Source organism: Gobio gobio (assembly GCF_949357685.1).
Source record: "Gobio gobio genome assembly, chromosome: 2".
Lineage (NCBI taxonomy): Eukaryota > Metazoa > Chordata > Actinopteri > Cypriniformes > Gobionidae > Gobio > Gobio gobio.
The window spans coordinates 4212018-4229728 of record NC_137098.1 but is presented as its reverse complement, the minus strand read 5'-3'; the positions used below and the strand labels follow the sequence as shown (position 1 = coordinate 4229728).

The following is a 17711-nucleotide window of genomic DNA, read 5'->3' as shown; positions in this document are numbered from 1 at the left end:
TAGCAGTATTAGTTGCTCTGTTTTTGAAGTCCATAAAAAATGCATCTGTCCGTCATATAACTGCTCCACGCGGCTCCGGGGTGTATATAAACATAGAATCCTCATTAGCCTGCGCGGATCGGTCGAATGAGGCATCTACGTATATATATCTATGATCTGGACAGTATTTTGACCTTATTCGCCGGAAGTTATGGCGCTGGGAATACTAGATGACATTCGTCTGATAAGAGGTAAATAAAATAATAAATACTGTTGGGTTTCTCACAGAAACCGATGGTTTGGTGTCTTAAGTCATCAATGTGTCCCACGAGCCGCAGGTTTAATAAGGATTCATATGTCTATGTTTTTACTCTCATTGCTCTCATACTCTAAAATATCTCCATTGACATCATTATGCGACTATCACACTGTTAAACATCTTCATTTGTGTTCAACTGAAGAAACAAACACATCTACATCTCTGATGCCCTGGGGGTCAGCAGATCAACATAAACATTTAGTTTTTGGGTGAACTATCCCTTTAAGACGCATACAGTTCTGTTTATTAACCGCTAATATATTGTAATATATATATATTATAATATATAACCGCTAGATATTGGAGCGCTAAAAGTTACGGACTGCAGCTTTAAAAGCAATTTATCAAAAGTTTAACAGTCTAGGGTCATATGATAAATGTTTTATTTTTTCTCAAATTACGTTTTATTTTTCTCAAATTCTGTGTTTTCCGTTTTTAGGTGAATATCTTATTATTCACATGAGGGTTAGTAAATGATGACAGAATCGTAATTTTAAGGTGAACTATCCCTTTAAGTGTGACCTACTTAAAAAATTGGACATTCTGCATTACAGTAAATAAAATTTTTATGAATTTTCCGCATCGCGGAAATCATAGGGCCCTAATTTACTGCCATGATATTGAATTTAAGACTTTATTCTTCAGTTTAAGACATTTTTAAGGCCTTAAATTGTAAAATGGTTAAATGAAGACTTTTAAAGACCTGCGGAAACACTGATCCAGATCCAGAAAGGGAAGAAAATGCGAACAATTATAGATACCGGTAGTTCCTATCGCAAAGAAGAGCTACATTACCACATCCAGACACTCGCAGGGATTTTATAAAGCCTTTATTTGCAGGGCAGGGATTTATTTCTGCTTTAAGTGGCTCTGCATTTTAACTGTGGATATATTGATATTTAAATTGCTGAGAAAAAAACCTTGCACAATGAGTTTCTGCTTATTAACGCAAGAATAAAAGCAAGGAACTCTCAAATATATTCCTGCAGGGAGAGGAATAATAAAATGTAATAATGGTAATATGTAGCCTAATGTCCTACTAAACACACCAAACTGGTTTGTCAAGAGCTTGGTGTCCTTTGAGAGCAGTTCAGGCAGAGAAGACGCCCTTTTGTGGCACATTGGCTCAGTCGCAGCGTAATTAACCCTCAGGTGTAACCACAGCTGAATACAGCGCGCCAACGGCAACAATAAGTGTCACACGAGCCTCATCACTTTATTTGCATTACTCTGTTGTCATGACCATCTCTTTGGCGACCTGTTATGACAAACAAAACTTTCTTCACGGCTTGCCATTTCCTGAGAGAACTCGTTTTACATTTGTCTTACTTACACGGCTGTCAATGCAATAAAGAACAATACAGCCCAGACACTTCTTGCAACAGCAATGCAGATCTTTAAAAAAAAAAAAAAATCACTATCTTTGTGCTGTTTTCTCCTGTAAAATATCTAAACCAGGTGCATTAAACTGTGCAGATAACAAAACATCTGAAAATACCGTACATCAATAATATAATGTATTGTGCTTTTAATTTAGGCTACACTTCCCACATGAAAAAATACTATAGTATATTACAGTAAAATTACTCTAGTAAATACTATAGTGTTTTTGAAACGTACTATAGTAAAGACATTGGGTATTGGGTATATTGAGTAAAGATATTGGGTAAAGACACTACAGTAAATTGTAGTATATTGTCGTATATTATAGTATTTACTACACTTTGTTAATTTACTGTAGTATATTTACTATAGTACGGTTCAAAAACACTATAGTATTTACAAGAGTAATTTTACTATAGTATACTACAGTATTTTTTCATGTGGGTTAAAACGACAGAGAGAGAGAGAGAGAGAGAGAGAGAGAGAGAGAGAGAGAGAGAGAGAGAGAGAGAGAGAGAGAGAGAGAGAGAGAGAGATTGCATGTTTTTTTTTGTTTTTTTTTAGTATATTCAGATATTCTGGATGCTGAAGGTAAACCAGTTTACAGACAACACACTTTGATTTCCTTAAGTGTCATGCAGTGCAGAAGTGTTGTTGTTTTCTGTGAAAGCAGAACGACCTGTTTATGATAATCTCATGAATCAGGCTAAGCATTCAAACTCTCCATAAATTAATGACAGAAGACATGTAGGCTGTTTGAATCTGGACTGAGCATGCGCAAACCGTGTTGTTTACAGTTATAAACTCCCAACAACAAAATTATGGCATACGCAGTATAACTTTATGAGAAAAGCATGATCATAAACAGGTAAGATATAGTAGAAATATGCAAACATTCAGGCACACAGACTCATGCACACTATTAGACTGTGAGCTTTTACCTGCTGTCAGATCTGTAGCTGCAGAGCAGAATGAACACACGCAGCTATTTCCTAAAACAATGATTTAACACTTACTTTGTATGCAAACACCTCTAATATAGTTTCTTCGTCCTCGTCTCCGCCGTCAGCTGATCGCGTGCGAACGCTCTCGGCGCTGATTGGTCTAAACGCGGACGCGACGCTGCGCTGGGGGGACTCGGGGGCGAGTGGGAGTTCATCATCAGAGCCGAGGCGCGATCTAACGCTTCTGGACTGTCTCAGTTTGGGGAAATCCACTTGTGGTTCAGACAGGGGCGATTTAAGGATTTTAATTTTAGGGGGGCTCAGCCCCCAGAGAGGGTATGAAAAATAAAATTGGTATTTTTTTGGGCGTGAGACGCACGCATTTCAACCCGTTCACGCGCTCACACGCCACACCTTGTATTTCTCACGCAGAGAAATTTCCAGGATAATGCCCACAAAGTTGCGCTGCTAATAGGCCTTTATCACACTTCCTATTTCCAGTAAGTGAAGCAGTGCACCTCTACTTCCGGTCCCATCGCGACTCAATCAAAACGCGGGTGTAACTGCAGCGATCCCGTGCTCTAATACGAATTAATGACATCCTTACCTCAGATTTGAACATTTCCTGACACTAAAAGAATAGAGAAGAGCATGGGTGAGACTGATATGGTGGGATGAAGTTGTATGTTTGTGTGTTGTAGGCCTATGCATTTCCAAACTGCGGATGTTTACGTCTCATATCGTCAGCCTGCTGAAATGTTCCCATCCAAATGTGCATTCTGAATAATAAATACATTTCTAACCTGCCGCAGTCCAGTGATTGTCTTCGCATTAACAGTGTTTCTCTTACTAATCATATTCATAGGCGTAATTTACGGGTGGGACGGGTGGGACATGTCCCCACCACTTTTTAAAAGTAATTGAAAAATAGATTGCGGAAGGTGTGTATTAAAGCAAAAGCACGATCTACAAATCGTAATTCATTCATTTAACAAATGTTTCCGCCGGTCAGAAGCTTTTTTACCATTACAGATTTGCACAAAACTTTTGCCATATTTCCTAAGTCGATAAAAAAAATATTGCGAAATGACAGCGTTTCCATTAACTGATGTTATGCGACTAAAACAATTTTTTTCCTCACGTGATAAATCATTCCAAATATTATGCCACGTATGTTGTTAGGTTTACGTGTATCCCAGCCACCGCACGCGTGTGTTATTCAAGCACTGATGGCAAGGAAAGCCCCTTATACTTGAGCGGCATGAGGTGTTTCTGGGTGTTTCTCTCTCTTATCTGCTTCAAGGTCTTGATAAATTGTGGCATTTTATATTCTATTGTTTTTTATGAGTTTAATAAAGAACTCATCTTCTGTCCAAACACACCATCATCTGTAAAGAATGATCGACTGTTACATACGCCAGGTTATTGTGACGCATTGCTGCCAGCCTGCCACATACAGAGACGAGCGAAATGTTTGAAATTGCATGGTGGTAACTCAAAGTTTTACCACTCCGTTACGGGTAACAGGTGCCATGGACCGCTCATGTTAACATCAGTGGCATAACTTTAACCTAGAAATTACGGACCCCGGTGCAAAAATATCAAAACAGGCCTACTGTAATATATTGTATGCTAAAGGCTACTGTAATACATATATTCTAGAAATGTATTAAAAACAAAGACACTTACAGCATTAGGCTACTCAAAGGCCGCGGTCTGCGGAAACAGGCCAGTGGGTTCGTTAAGCATGTCAATCCATTCCTGGCGTTCTTATTTTGCTTATGTAGGCTATTAAATATACAGGCAATTAGTTTATGAAACCTTGATCAAAATTAAAATACAATTTATAGAAAACGAAATTCACAAGAAATGATTTCTGCAAAACAACACTCAATAGAAATCATGTCCACTCCATGTCTCCAGACATATTGCGCATCTTTTAGCCTATACTCATGCCGACGAAAGCGCCTGCGAATTCTTTAATATTTTTCATTTTTGCAGGGTTTTTTTTTACCACTTCGTTATTTTGGCTCGGAATTTCGTTTGTTGGAAATATGAACTGAATTTAGGAATTACATTTGAAATTAAAAACTTTGCGTTTGATAAAAAAAAATATATATTTTTGAAACGAGTGGAGAAGGCTACAAAAAAAACATAACCTATTTGGATTCATAGTTAGGCTATATCTTTAAATATTATTAGCCTATTATATTATTGTTTTAATTTGTATATGTTGATGATGAAAGTTAATTGTATTTTAATTTTGATCAAGGTTTCATAAACTAATTGCTTGTAGGCCTATATTTAATACATCGGAAGCAAAATAAGAACACAGGTGTCCTGACATTTCATCCTACCCGTCAGATTGTCCTACCAAGGCTTACTGCGCATGCCCACATCAATATTTTTTATTTTTATTTTTTATATTTACATTTTAAGGGTAGGGATAGTGTGGATATTAATGGATATTAATCAAGCAAATCACATTAATATGATTCTTGTAGCACAATCTGATAGGTAGCATTTTACATCCATATTTAATATTTATTTATTTAAAATATTTACATAGTTTTAAGGGTAGGTTCAGGGTAGGGGTAGGTATGGATATTAATAAAGCCTCAAATCAGATGAATATGATGCTGGTAGCACAATCTGATAGGCAGCATTTTTTGCTGTCGAATTGTGCTACCTACTGTTTTAATGGGAGGTAGCAAAATCTGACAAGGTAGGACAAATCGACAGAACACCGGGAATGGATTGAACCCATGGCCTGTTTCCGCGGCCGTTGATAAGGCTGAAAGCGTCTTTCTTTTTAGTACATTGAATGCAGGCCCGGAGTGGCCATCGGGAGAATTCCCGGTGGGCAGCTCTTTCCGCTCATAAATTGGGCCGGCAGACTCGGCTGCTTTCTCTTCGTTTTCTCTGTATGTCTATATGTGTTAAGTTACTGTGTGACTGATATAACAACACAGCACATTACACTAGATTTGAATTTAAATCAGCGCATCAGACCGTGCATTACAAAGTGCCGCTTTCTGTTGTCAGAGCGCGCGCTCTCTTTCTCTTTAAACTGAAGTGCGTCGCGTGTACTCAGGTCGTTGTCATTGAGAAAAAACAAAAAACAAAACCGTCATTTAATGATGTGGGGAGAGTAAGCTAATCGCGAGGAATAAAATGGATAGTAAAAAGATGCCAGGGGGAGCTGAAAAAGGCAAGTTAAAAAAAAGAAAGGCATTGGAGGATGACAAATGTGCCAAACTTACAGATATTTTTCATGACAAATGAGCACACACAGGAATTGGAAACTCATATATAGTCAAAATACTATATAGAAAGACGGTCGGGCGCGGTTACTTATGAATGGGAGAAACTGCAACGCGTAATGAATGTGTCCCGCCTTCTAAGTAAAGAGCCAATCGGTTGAATCAAAGATCCACTGGCAAATGACTGCCAATATTATAATTTTATTTATCAAATTGATACGGATATATAAATAAAAATTATAGTGCTAAAATTATATTTCTTACTGCAATACTGTATTTTTGTTTGAATGCAAACCACTTTTTAGGTTGGTCTTGGGCTGTTGTTGTGCCCTACGCAGCGCGTGATGCGCGTAATGGGATCGGCGGCACTGTCCCCACCACGTTTCAAAGCAAAGTTACGCCACTGATCATATTTCATACCTGTTGTTACATTTTTTAATTAATTTGACTGATAAACACCCTTACGAAAGTTAACCATGGTTTTATTATAGTAAGAATGTAGTAACCATGTTTTTTTTTTCGTGGATTGACTACCATTTGTATTAGTTTTACTACAAATACCATGATAAACTACAATAACCATGTTTTATTTTATTTGTAATAAAAACCATGGTTAATTTTCATGTTATAAATAGATGAATGAATGTGCGGTAACTGCCTTAAAGAAAGTAAACAATGTTAAGCATTTAATTAATCTTAAACAGTAATACGTTAACAGCGTGACTGAATTTTGTTATAAATGTGTGAATTACATATACTGTAGGCTACAGTGAAATGATTGTCACTGAAAAGTGACAGAACAATGACTAAAATATTAATACAAATCAATATGTTGATTCAGATCTTATTCGTCAGGGCTCACACACTTAATCGCGGACACTATTTAGACGAGCACTGACACCGTGTGGTGAAATAATCACGTATGTTTACGACCCTCGGCTTATGTCGGATTAAAAAACTACAAGTTCAACAGAGTTTGGAAAATCCTGTACACAGTAATGATCAGTTTATCTCTTCTCCTGTCTCGGAAAATGTCCGGATTTTTAAATCATCCTTCAGATGCTTATTTTAATTGTCGTTTGTTCAGCTAGGTGTTCACAGCACATTGAAAACATGCATAACCGGAAGAATCAGCACTGCTTCGACGGGCACTTCCGGTATTCAATTCCTCTGTGATAAAGGCCTATGGAGAAATCAAGTGAGTTCCACATAGAGTTCAGAAGGCCCTGCCACGCACCAGCCAATCAAATAAAAAATATAGCTACCGAACAGCCAATCAGAAAATAGCATTGCTGTATCGGGTAAGATTTAGATATTCCCGCAACAACAACGCTTACATTCTGCCACCTACTGGTGGTTTAGTTTAATGTTTTCTTTCCAACATTTCTTAATTGTATATTCAATAATATTTAAAACAATCTCATAACATTTTTCAGCGCAAATTATTTAATTTGATTGGCAACAGCCCTACAGTGTCTTATTCTAATTTAATTTATAGATCAAATGTGAGAATATAAAATGAAAGCTGAAGCATAGCCTATATTTGATAAGATTATGGGAAAACGCCTTTCATAAAAGGTAAAAATATCGAAGATATGCAGATTTCAATATCTCAAAGCTGATTGAACACTGGTGAGATTATTGCTTCAGAATAATATTAAATTCTGAAGAAAAAATAAATAAATAAATAAAATAAAAAAAATATATATATATATATATATATATTTGATAAGATAATGGGAAAATGCCCTTCATAAAAGGATTTGGAATATATATTTTATATATATATATATATATATTCCAAATTATTATGGATTATTAATTTGCCTCTTACCTGACATCTTTGAAATAGAGAAATGCAAGAATTAATACTATACACACGCACACACACAGAGAAATGTTGAATTAAATAAAAAAATATTATTACTTATTTATTTATACAAATTTTTCAGATCAGAACCTCGTCCCCACCCAAACCCCTGCTGCCGTCGCCAAAGTCTCACTCTGAACTCAGTTCAAAACTTGAGAGCCCTGTCACTATTAAAGGGATAGTTCACCCAAAAACTAAATGTTTATGTTGATCTGCTGACCCCCAGGGCATCAGAGATGTAGATGTGTTTGTTTCTTTAGTTGAACACAAATGAAGATGTTTAACAGTGTGATAGTCGTATAATGATGTCAATGGAGATATTTTAGAGTATGAGAGCAATGAGAGTAAAAACACAGATATATGAATCCTTATTAAACCTGCGGCTCGTGGGACACATTGATGACTTAAGACAGGGGTTTTCAAACTTTTTGTGTGTGTGGACCACTATTTGTAATCAAAAAGTTTTGCGGACCACCTCATAACACACATAATAAAATATGTCTACACACAGTCCTACCTGAATTATTCCGCACCTCTAAATAGGCTTACTAGCACTAAAACTATAACTAGTCATCACATCAGTACAACAGGCTTGTTAAAAGAAAGTTTACTGCACACAACGGCTGCTACATATTTAATTTATTTATTCTGGCTCATAGATGCATCCGACTCACTGTCAATCTCTTAATTTTTTGTAACTTCTGCCTCTGTCTCTTTTCTCTTCAAAGAACCTGTTGCTATCCACCGATCCATAACAGCACTGAACTTGAACGTCACGGCCGAGCGCCACTAGCCTATTTTAGTAATCGCACAATAACTTGACAATTAAATACAAATGTTATATCAATATAGGCCTACATATTCTTTTTACTTTTTATTTTTTTATGGGAATTTCCTGGTAAAATTAAGGTAAAAAAATATTATTTTATTTTATTTTGCCTTTCCACGGACCACCTGCAGTACCCTCACGGACCACAGTTTGGGAATGACTGACTTAAGACACAAAACCATCGGTTTCTGCGAGAAACCCAACAGTATTTATGTACTTTTTTTACCTTTTATCAGATGAATGTCATCTAGTATTCCCAGCGCCATAACTTCCGGCGAATAAGGTCAAAATACTGGCGCGATCATAGATATATATATATGTAGATGCCTCATTCGACCGATCCGCGCAGGCACTAGTGAGGAATCTATGTTTATATATCTATGAACGCGCCGGTATTTTGACTTTATTCGCAGGAAGTGATGGCGCGGCTGATGCAGAGCCATAGAAAAAAATGAAATACATTACACAAACGAATCGATTCGCTTCAGAAAGCCTTTATTAACACCCCAGAGCCGCGTGGAGCAGTTATATGATGGATAGATGCATTTTTTATGGACTTCAAAAACAGAGAAACTATTACTGCTATTATAAAGCTTGGATTAGCTTGGATTAGTAATGAATGCACACATTCATTACTAATCTTATGCCCAATACAAGCTGAAAAAAGCTGAGCTTTTTTATTTACTGAGAGCTACACATGGAATTATTAATTTACAATATGCACACATTCATTACTATTAATCTTATGCCTAATGGCTTTGTTGTTCATATTTCTTGTTTGTAAATTATATTATAAATGACATTACATAGGCCTATTTCAAATCAAAATGGCGAAATTAGACAAAAGTTTATTAATTTGCCTGAATATTTTTGTCATTTGTTTAACATTTCTGACTTACAGAAGCAGCTGTCAAATATGAAACGTTAAGTTTAGCTACATATCTCGCACTTGACGTTGAGTCAAATTTGCGCTTAGCCTCAGCAGCTTCTGTGAACATAAAGCCCGCCTACTCCGATTTGATTGGTTTTCTCACAAGTTCAAATCTGTATAATTTAAAGATTTATAATGTAATAATTACGGTTAAAAAATGTTTTATTTTACAGTTCAAAACCATATAATTTAAAGGTTTATATTGTAATGATTATGTTTACACTGTAAACAATTTACGGTAAAAAAAAAATATTTCATTAACTGAAATAATGTTATATTACCAACCTATTGAAATACTAATATCTGTTATGTACCTTTAATATACGGACAACCACCAATCCCAGTGATGTGATGAATCAAAGCCCATCACAAGCAGCTTTTAAGAGGACAATACTAATATATAGAAGGTGCTCAGTGTCATTCACACAAACACTAAACACCATCATGGTAAAACACAAAACTTTGGATAAAAAAATGCAATTAACATTAATTTAACAACATCAGATGTAACATAACACCCTAATGTACATAAGTGATTAGAAAAAACAAGGAAGAAACATAGTTATTGCAGTGAGAATACATCAAATGCGAAGTGTCACGCAGGGAATTCTGGGAAGGTCAATTTACGGGTTTTCACTGTAAATTACACAATGACTTGTTCTTTTTCACGTTCAAAAACTGTAAATTTAACGATATTTTACTGTAAAATTAAATTAAATGTAAGGTTAGATCTATTACAGTTATTCACCGTATATAGTAATGAAAATTTCTGTTAACCAATTAACTGTTTTTCACCGTAGCATTTTTACAGTAAAATACCGTTAAAATCACAATAATTTTTTACAGTGTAGAATCAAGAATAATCCTATTGTCTTTTCCTATACTCAGAGAGCGATTTGTTCATTTTGTGTTGACTGCGAATGCGCAACCTCCCATATGTTATGTACAGGGAACAGAAAAGATTAGTTAATCTTTCGAGTCTTCTCGTTCGAGTCGTTCGTTCAAGTCCCCATAGGCTGAATGCAGAAACAGCTCATCTCGAGTCTCGTTCTTTTGTCACGTGACGTGACAGCCGTGTTGGATACAGAAATTAGTTAATTCACAACCTTCCTTACAAACAAGTGCGTAGTTTTTTTGTTTGTTTATTTCAGTTTCTTTAGCTAGTATAATTTATTTTCCTATGAAGCCTGGACACATTTTGGTTGTTCAGAACGTATATGTTTATTGCACATATCTTCTGATGATTTTATAATAATAAATATATTACAACATGCAGTTAATAATCCGACTGTAATGTATATGTTGCGTGACACTGAACCGGGAAGCGGTCACGTGAAAAAAGAACGAACGACTCGAACGAGAAGACTTCTCCGGACGCATGTATTAATTTACATATGAGACTGTCACGGGGACAAAAGAAAGAGCGATTTGCATCGGGAGGTGAGGTGAACGAACTGCATATACATAGCCTGAAGCAAGCTATAGCAATTAAAAGAACACTCCACTTTTTTTGAAAATAGGCTCATTTTACAAGTCCCCTAGAGTTAAATAGTTGAGTTTTACCGTTTTTGAATCCATTCAGCCGATCTTTGTATCTGGCGGTAGCACTTTTAGCATAGCTTAGCATACATCATTGATTCTGATCAGTCCAATAGCATCTCATTCAAAAAATGACCAAAGACACTTTCAATATTTTTTGCAGCCGCGACTATTACGCAGGAATGAGAAAGTAGTTCCTAGCCATATCGGTGTAGAAAATCGCAACTTTTCATTTTCAGTTGGTCTTAGCACACGATGTAACTGTAGAAGAGTCAAGTTTTAAATAGGAAAAATATTGAAAGTGTCTTTGGTCATTTTTTGAATGAGATGCTAATGGACTGATCAGAATCAATGATGTATGCTAAGCTATGCTAAAAGTGCTACCGCCAGATACAAAGATCGGCTGAATGGATTCAAAAACGGTAAAACTCAACTATTTAACTCTAGGGGACTTGTAAAATGAGCCTATTTTAACAAAAAGTGGAGTGTTCCTTTAATTAATAATTTCTTTCTCAAAGTTTGACCATGTCTGCATTAGCATAGTTTATTTTTTATTCCAAAAGTACTAAATGTGTTGAAAAATGTAATATGTAACATTTTAATTAGATTCTGCTGAAATGAACAAAATGAACGAAATGACTTGAAAAAAGATTTGTTCATTTTGCTGAACGAGATTCAAAGATCCGAGTCAGTAAAATGATCTGAACTTCCCACTACTAGAGAAGAGCTGAGCAGAGCTGAGGTAAGTCAGTTTTCAGATCGCATATGGAGGCTTAACTTTCATAAGAATTCATTGAAAAGTTGAAACACACTTTTCTCTGCACCGCTCTGTTATTAATGCCCGATCCGAGAGGCCGTGCGCATTTACATTCTTTAATGTTCCTGTAGTCTCTAGCCTCTGACCAAAACATCCAGAGAGATGAAGAGAGGTGTGACGTGGGCCCTTTGGGGTCAACATGCCCCATAGGTGGGTACATTCTACAACCCCAAATCAGAAAAAGTTGGGGCAGTATGGAAAACGCAAAAAAAAGAAAAGAAGTGATTTCTAAATTTACTTTGGCTTGTATTTCATTGCAGACAATATGAACACAAAATATTTCATGTTTTGTCTGGTCAACTTCATGTCATTTGTAAATATGCATCCTTTCCTGTCATTCAGACCTGCAACACATTTAAAAAAAAGTTGGGACAGGAGCAATTTAGGGCTAGTAATGAGGTAAAATGGTTAAATAATGATGTGATTTGAAACAGGTGATGTCAACAGGTGATTGTAATTATGATTTGGTATAAAAGCAGCATCCAAGAAAGGTCTAATCCTTTAGGAGCAAAGATGGGCCGAGGATCGCCAGTTTGCCAACAAATACGTGAGAAAATTATTGAAATGTTTAAAAACAATGTTCCTCAAAGAAAGATAGGAAGAGATTTGGATATTTCACATTGAACAGCGCATAACATAATTAAAAGATTCAAGGAATCTGGAGGAATTTCAGTGCGTAAAGGACAAGGGCGCAATGAAATACAAGTCAAAGTAAATTTAGAAATCACTTCTTTTTTTTTTGCGTTTTCCATACTGTCCCAACTTTTTCTGATTTGGGGTTGTAACATGAGAATATGAATGCTTAAAATGTTATCTGATATCTGAAATAATCTAAAAAATATGCATGACAAACTAAAATATTTTTGTCAATAAAATACAATTATTCACTTTTTAAAATAAAAATAATGGCATTTTTTAATCATTAAAAATATACACATTTTTATAAAGTTATACAGCATAAGTTCAAAACATAATAATAATGAATCATTTCTGAACACTGACTCTCAGTCATCATTCACCTTTTTCTCATGGTTTCTCAAAATAATTCATAAAAGTATAGAATATAATAGCACAGTTCTAATAGGGGCTCATTGTGACAACATGCCCCGCCTGCTCAACTGAGTTAAAGGGTTAGTTCACCCAAAAATGAAAATTCTGCCATTAATTACTCACCCTCATGTCGTTGGACACCCGTCAGATCTCCGTTCATCTTCAGACACAAATGAAGATATTTTAGTGTAAAGCTGATGCTGAGAAAGGCTTCAGATAGGCCTCCATTGGCATTCAGTACATTTACACTCACAAGACCCATAAAAGGCACTAAAAACGTTGTTACAAAGTCCATCTCACCACAGTGACTCTACAATAATTTTACGATGCGACAACAATAGTTTTTGTGCGCAAAAAAAAATCAAAATAACACCTTTATCCAGCTTGTTCTTGTCTTCCGTGTGTGTCTCCACGACGCATGCGCGAGAATATGACGCAGATCCGGCGTTCGGACACATGACCCAGAAGCGATTTGTTTACAAGCAGAGGAAGACGCGCGTGTCTAAGCTGTTGAATTCTACATTGATCGTGCTTTAGGTCTCGGCGTAGTTCTCAAAATGGGGCTTAAGTGTGCATTTCATGGATTCCCGAACGCTGGATCTGCGTCATATTCTCGCGCATGCGTCGTGGAGGCACACGGAAGACAAGAACAAGTTGGATAAAGGTGTTATTTTTATTTTTTTTTCGCACAAAAACTATTGTCGTTGCATCATAAAATTATTGTAGAGCCGCTGTGGTGAGATGGACTTTGTAACGATGTTTTAAGTGCCTTTCATGGATCTTGGAAGTGTCAATGTACAGAATGCCAATGGAGGCCTATCTGAAGCCTTTCTCAGCATCAGCTTTACACTAAAATATCTTCATTTGTGTCTGAAGATGAACAGAGGTCTGACGGGTGTCCAACGACATGAGGGTGAGGAATTAATGACAGAATTTTCATTTTTGGGTGAACTAACCCTTTAACCTCGGCTTGTGTCTTCAGCATTAAAGAACATCTCAACTGTTAAATAACAGATATAAGATTACAATAATATCAGATTTGTCTTATTTTAAATGAACGAATTTGTTTGCCCATATAATCTTAAGATATTTAGGTTAAGCTTATTTGGCTTGCTGTCTACTGATGAGGGGCTCAATGAAGCGGCTTCAGCTCGAGCTCTGATATTCCCCCATAGTGACTAAATGATTATGTAGGGCAAGGTATACCTATGATAAAAGGAGTTTGGGGAGGTGGTGGGATGCTGGAACATCTGAGGCTGAGGAGAGGTAAGCAGCTGTTTATATACTCTGACTTTTGGCTGTTGATTGAAAGATTAGATGGGCTCACTCCTCCCTAAATTACGTTTGGAACTTCACTGAACACAAAAAACAGAGATGAAAAATAAACTTCAGTGAGAAATGTACTTTTGCTATGGTTAAATACATGTTCAGTGATATCTTCAAGAGATTTTTTAAATTTTGCTGCAGTTTTTTCTCTAAATAATGTTGATGTGGCAACTAGTAAATACACTAAGTTTCGTCATCCTGGCATGTGTGGAAAGTGTTAAACCATGAGTGTCACAACCAACCCCGCATTCAGGAAAAAAAAAACAACAATAAAAAAAAAAAGAAGGAAATAAAACACTTGACAACACTTGCATTTGTAAAATGCCGTAACTTCCTCATTAGGAGGTAAAAAGTGCATTGCACGCAAACACACACACATATTATATACATGAGAGAAGCAGAAAAAAAATGGGCAAGCGTAAGGATTTGAGCGAGTTTGACAAGGGCCAGATTGTGACGGCTAGAGGACTGGGTCAGAGCATCTCCAAAACTGCAGATCTTGTGGGCTGTTCCCGGTCTGCAGTGGTCAGTCTCTATCAAAAGTGCTCCAAGGAAGGACCAGTGGAGAACCGGCCACAGGGTCATGAAGGACCAGTGGAGAACCGGCCACAGGGTCATGGAGGACCAGTGGAGAACCGGCCACAGGGTCATGAAGGACCAGTGGAGAACCGGCCACAGGGTCATGGAAGACCAGTGGAGAACCGGCCACAGGGTCATGGAGGACCAGTGGAGAACCGGCCACAGGGTCATGAAGGACCAGTGGAGAACCGGCCACAGGGTCATGAAGGACCAGTGGAGAACCGGCCACAGGGTCATGGAGGACCAGTGGAGAACCGGCCACAGGGTCATGAAGGACCAGTGGAGAACCGGCCACAGGGTCATGGAGGACCAGTGGAGAACCGGCCACAGGGTCATGGAGGACCAGTGGAGAACCGGCCACAGGGTCATGGAGGACCAGTGGAGAACCGGCCACAGGGTCATGGAGAACCAGTGGAGAACCGGCCACAGGGTCATGAAGGACCAGTGGAGAACCGGCCACAGGGTCATGGAGAACCAGTGGAGAACCGGCCACAGGGTCATGGAGGACCAGTGGAGAACCGGCCACAGGGTCATGGAGGACCAGTGGAGAACCGGCCACAGGGTCATGGAAGACCAGTGGAGAACCGGCCACAGGGTCATGGAGGACCAGTGGAGAACCGGCCACAGGGTCATGAAGGACCAGTGGAGAACCGGCCACAGGGTCATGGAGGACCAGTGGAGAACCGGCCACAGGGTCATGAAGGACCAGTGGAGAACCGGCCACAGGGTCATGAAGGACCAGTGGAGAACCGGCCGCTTGGGTCATGTGAAACCAATAAAAAAAAACAACTGTTACCTTATACCATCAGTGATACCAATGCTTCTTTAATAGTCAAGAGTCTATCAGTGGGGAAATACTGTACTGTGCACAGTTAAAACCACTGGAGACATGTTTATTGTGTAAATGTGCAGGCAATGCTATTAAAAAACCCTACGGATTAAGAATGGGAAGTTCATGTGCATGTAAAGGCAGGCGTCCCAAAACTTTTGCAAATACAGTGTATGTGTAAATATGTTGGTCTATAATTAGCATTAAAAGGGAAGAATTGAAACACCAATGAAGAGTCACTTTGAAAATCTTTCAGGGCATTTATTTGCATATATACATGCATTTTACATTTGGGCTTTAAAGACTGCAGTCATTGAAAGTTATTAATACCATCCCTTCGTTTCGAATCCATAGCAATATAATTTGTTTAACAAATATCTTACCCTCTTCTTTGCATACAGTATCTATTGATCAGAGCTTGACCAGCTGACGCTTGAATTGATGGTTTTTGCCAAAATATTAAAAAATGTCTTAAATCGTTCATTTGGCCGTTCCTCATCTTAGCTGGTTTTGTTTTTCAAGCTTTGTTTGTCGCACCATGTATTCAGCTGTTTGTTGTTAGCAATACGGACCAGGTGTCTGTAAATTCCTCCAAAACTGGACTTGGTCTCCCAAGCCTCGTGTCGTTGTGGCGATGAGTTTTGAATAGCGACAGCGATTATAATCGACAGGGAAGACGTTGAATAAGCTTCCATCAGGCGGATCAGTCAGAGCGATGCCCAAATGCTGCATGCATAACCCTACAAATACATCCTCAATGTAAACCGGTTTGACAAGGTGTGCCGCTTCAACAAGCTTCCCTGTCAGATCCAGAGAGAACACATATCCCAATCCCAGAGCGTAGGGGGGATATTGAGCTCGGCCGTAAACGGAAAATGGAAGATACCATTTCGAAAGGGGGTTTCTCAATACCCATGCACCCCTGGCCACAAGTCCACTCATATAGTTTTGCTTTGGTACGGACAGAAGCAAATTCACTAAGTTTTTCACGTTGAGAAATATATCCGAGTCGACCTTCATCGCGAAGGGCGTGTTCTGACAATAAGTCGAAAGCCATTCGAGCATCACCGCCGTCTTAATGGTGAGATTGTAGTAACTGTCCCAGAAATCACTCTGTAAGATGTCATGATGCTTCTCGCTTTCCTGTAACAAATCCCCTTGAAGCTTTTCGCTGTCTTGTGAAGTGGGAAGACCTAAGAGAAACAAGACACTCACTACCTTGTCCCCCACTATCCTCTCCGAACCCCATGTCGAACGGATGGCGTCCCGCGCGGCCGCATTGCTTGGAGCCACTGGGACCATCAAAACCACGAAAGCATTTTCCTTCTGGCACTTATCTGGCTCATTCACAATGAAACTGTATTTGTTTGGGTAAGCCACATAATATGGATCTGGAGCTTTCCACGGTTTTGCAGAAGTAAGTGCTGATGCTGTAGTCAGCGTAATGTTGGATGTCCTATTGGCGGCCTTTGGAAGAAATATTCCAACGGTTGGCCTCCAGGTGTTTGAGTTTTCATAGACAAGGGTGTAGTAACACAGGAACATGATCAGGACAATGGTGAATATGGCAAGGGAACGAAATGATCTGCATCCGCCATTTGATTGCACACTGAAAAAATAAAAACCTTGGATCAACTTAAAAAAAATTGAAGTAATCAATCACACAAAATATTTGACATTGACTCAAAGTAAATCATTTAAATTAGTTTAACCTGAAAAGTTTAAATCACTTTGTAAAGGTTGATCGAACTAATTATTTTAGGTTGGAACAAAACAAATTTTTTTTTTTTTTTGATTGTCACCATTGTTGAGATTCATGCACTGATTCTTGATGTCCGTGTAAAGCTTCAATGAAAACCTTTTTTGCACATTTATTATTTTTTAATCTGCATGTTTTCAACTGTCCTGGATGTCGTACTGTATAATCACATGGCTATAATTATAAATGCTATAAAATTAATAACACATTACCTCTATAACCAGAGCATTGGACTCTGAATGGGATCAGTGATTCTTGTCACTACAAATAACAAACATCATCTGAACCCATTTT

The 17711-nt window shown here is 37.9% G+C and overlaps 3 protein-coding genes across 9 annotated transcripts in view; 1 reads left to right on the top strand and 2 right to left on the bottom strand.

Annotated features, from left to right (window-relative positions):
• The window catches only part of nqo1 (NAD(P)H dehydrogenase, quinone 1), a 28476-nt gene extending 25689 nt beyond the window's left edge, over positions 1-2787 (bottom strand). For 2 of the 4 annotated variants that reach the window (XM_079806486.1, XM_079806484.1), the window contains exon 1: positions 2698-2787. The gene's annotated coding sequence lies outside the window, so the exon portion shown is untranslated. Of the gene's footprint in view, positions 1-2622 lie in introns of all 4 variants that reach the window. The other 2 variants (XM_079806485.1, XM_079806483.1) reach the window with 2 other exon arrangements.
• Positions 1-17711, top strand: part of drd4b (dopamine receptor D4b) — a 473608-nt gene that overhangs the window by 250566 nt on the left and 205331 nt on the right. The window lies entirely within an intron of this gene.
• On the bottom strand, positions 15908-17203 carry LOC307139593 (beta-1,3-galactosyltransferase 2; the record flags this gene model as incomplete). Its single annotated transcript, XM_079838624.1, has 1 exon — positions 15908-17203. One exon carries the CDS (start codon positions 17201-17203, stop codon positions 16217-16219), a length of 987 nt encoding a protein of 328 aa, XP_079694750.1. The 3' UTR covers positions 15908-16216.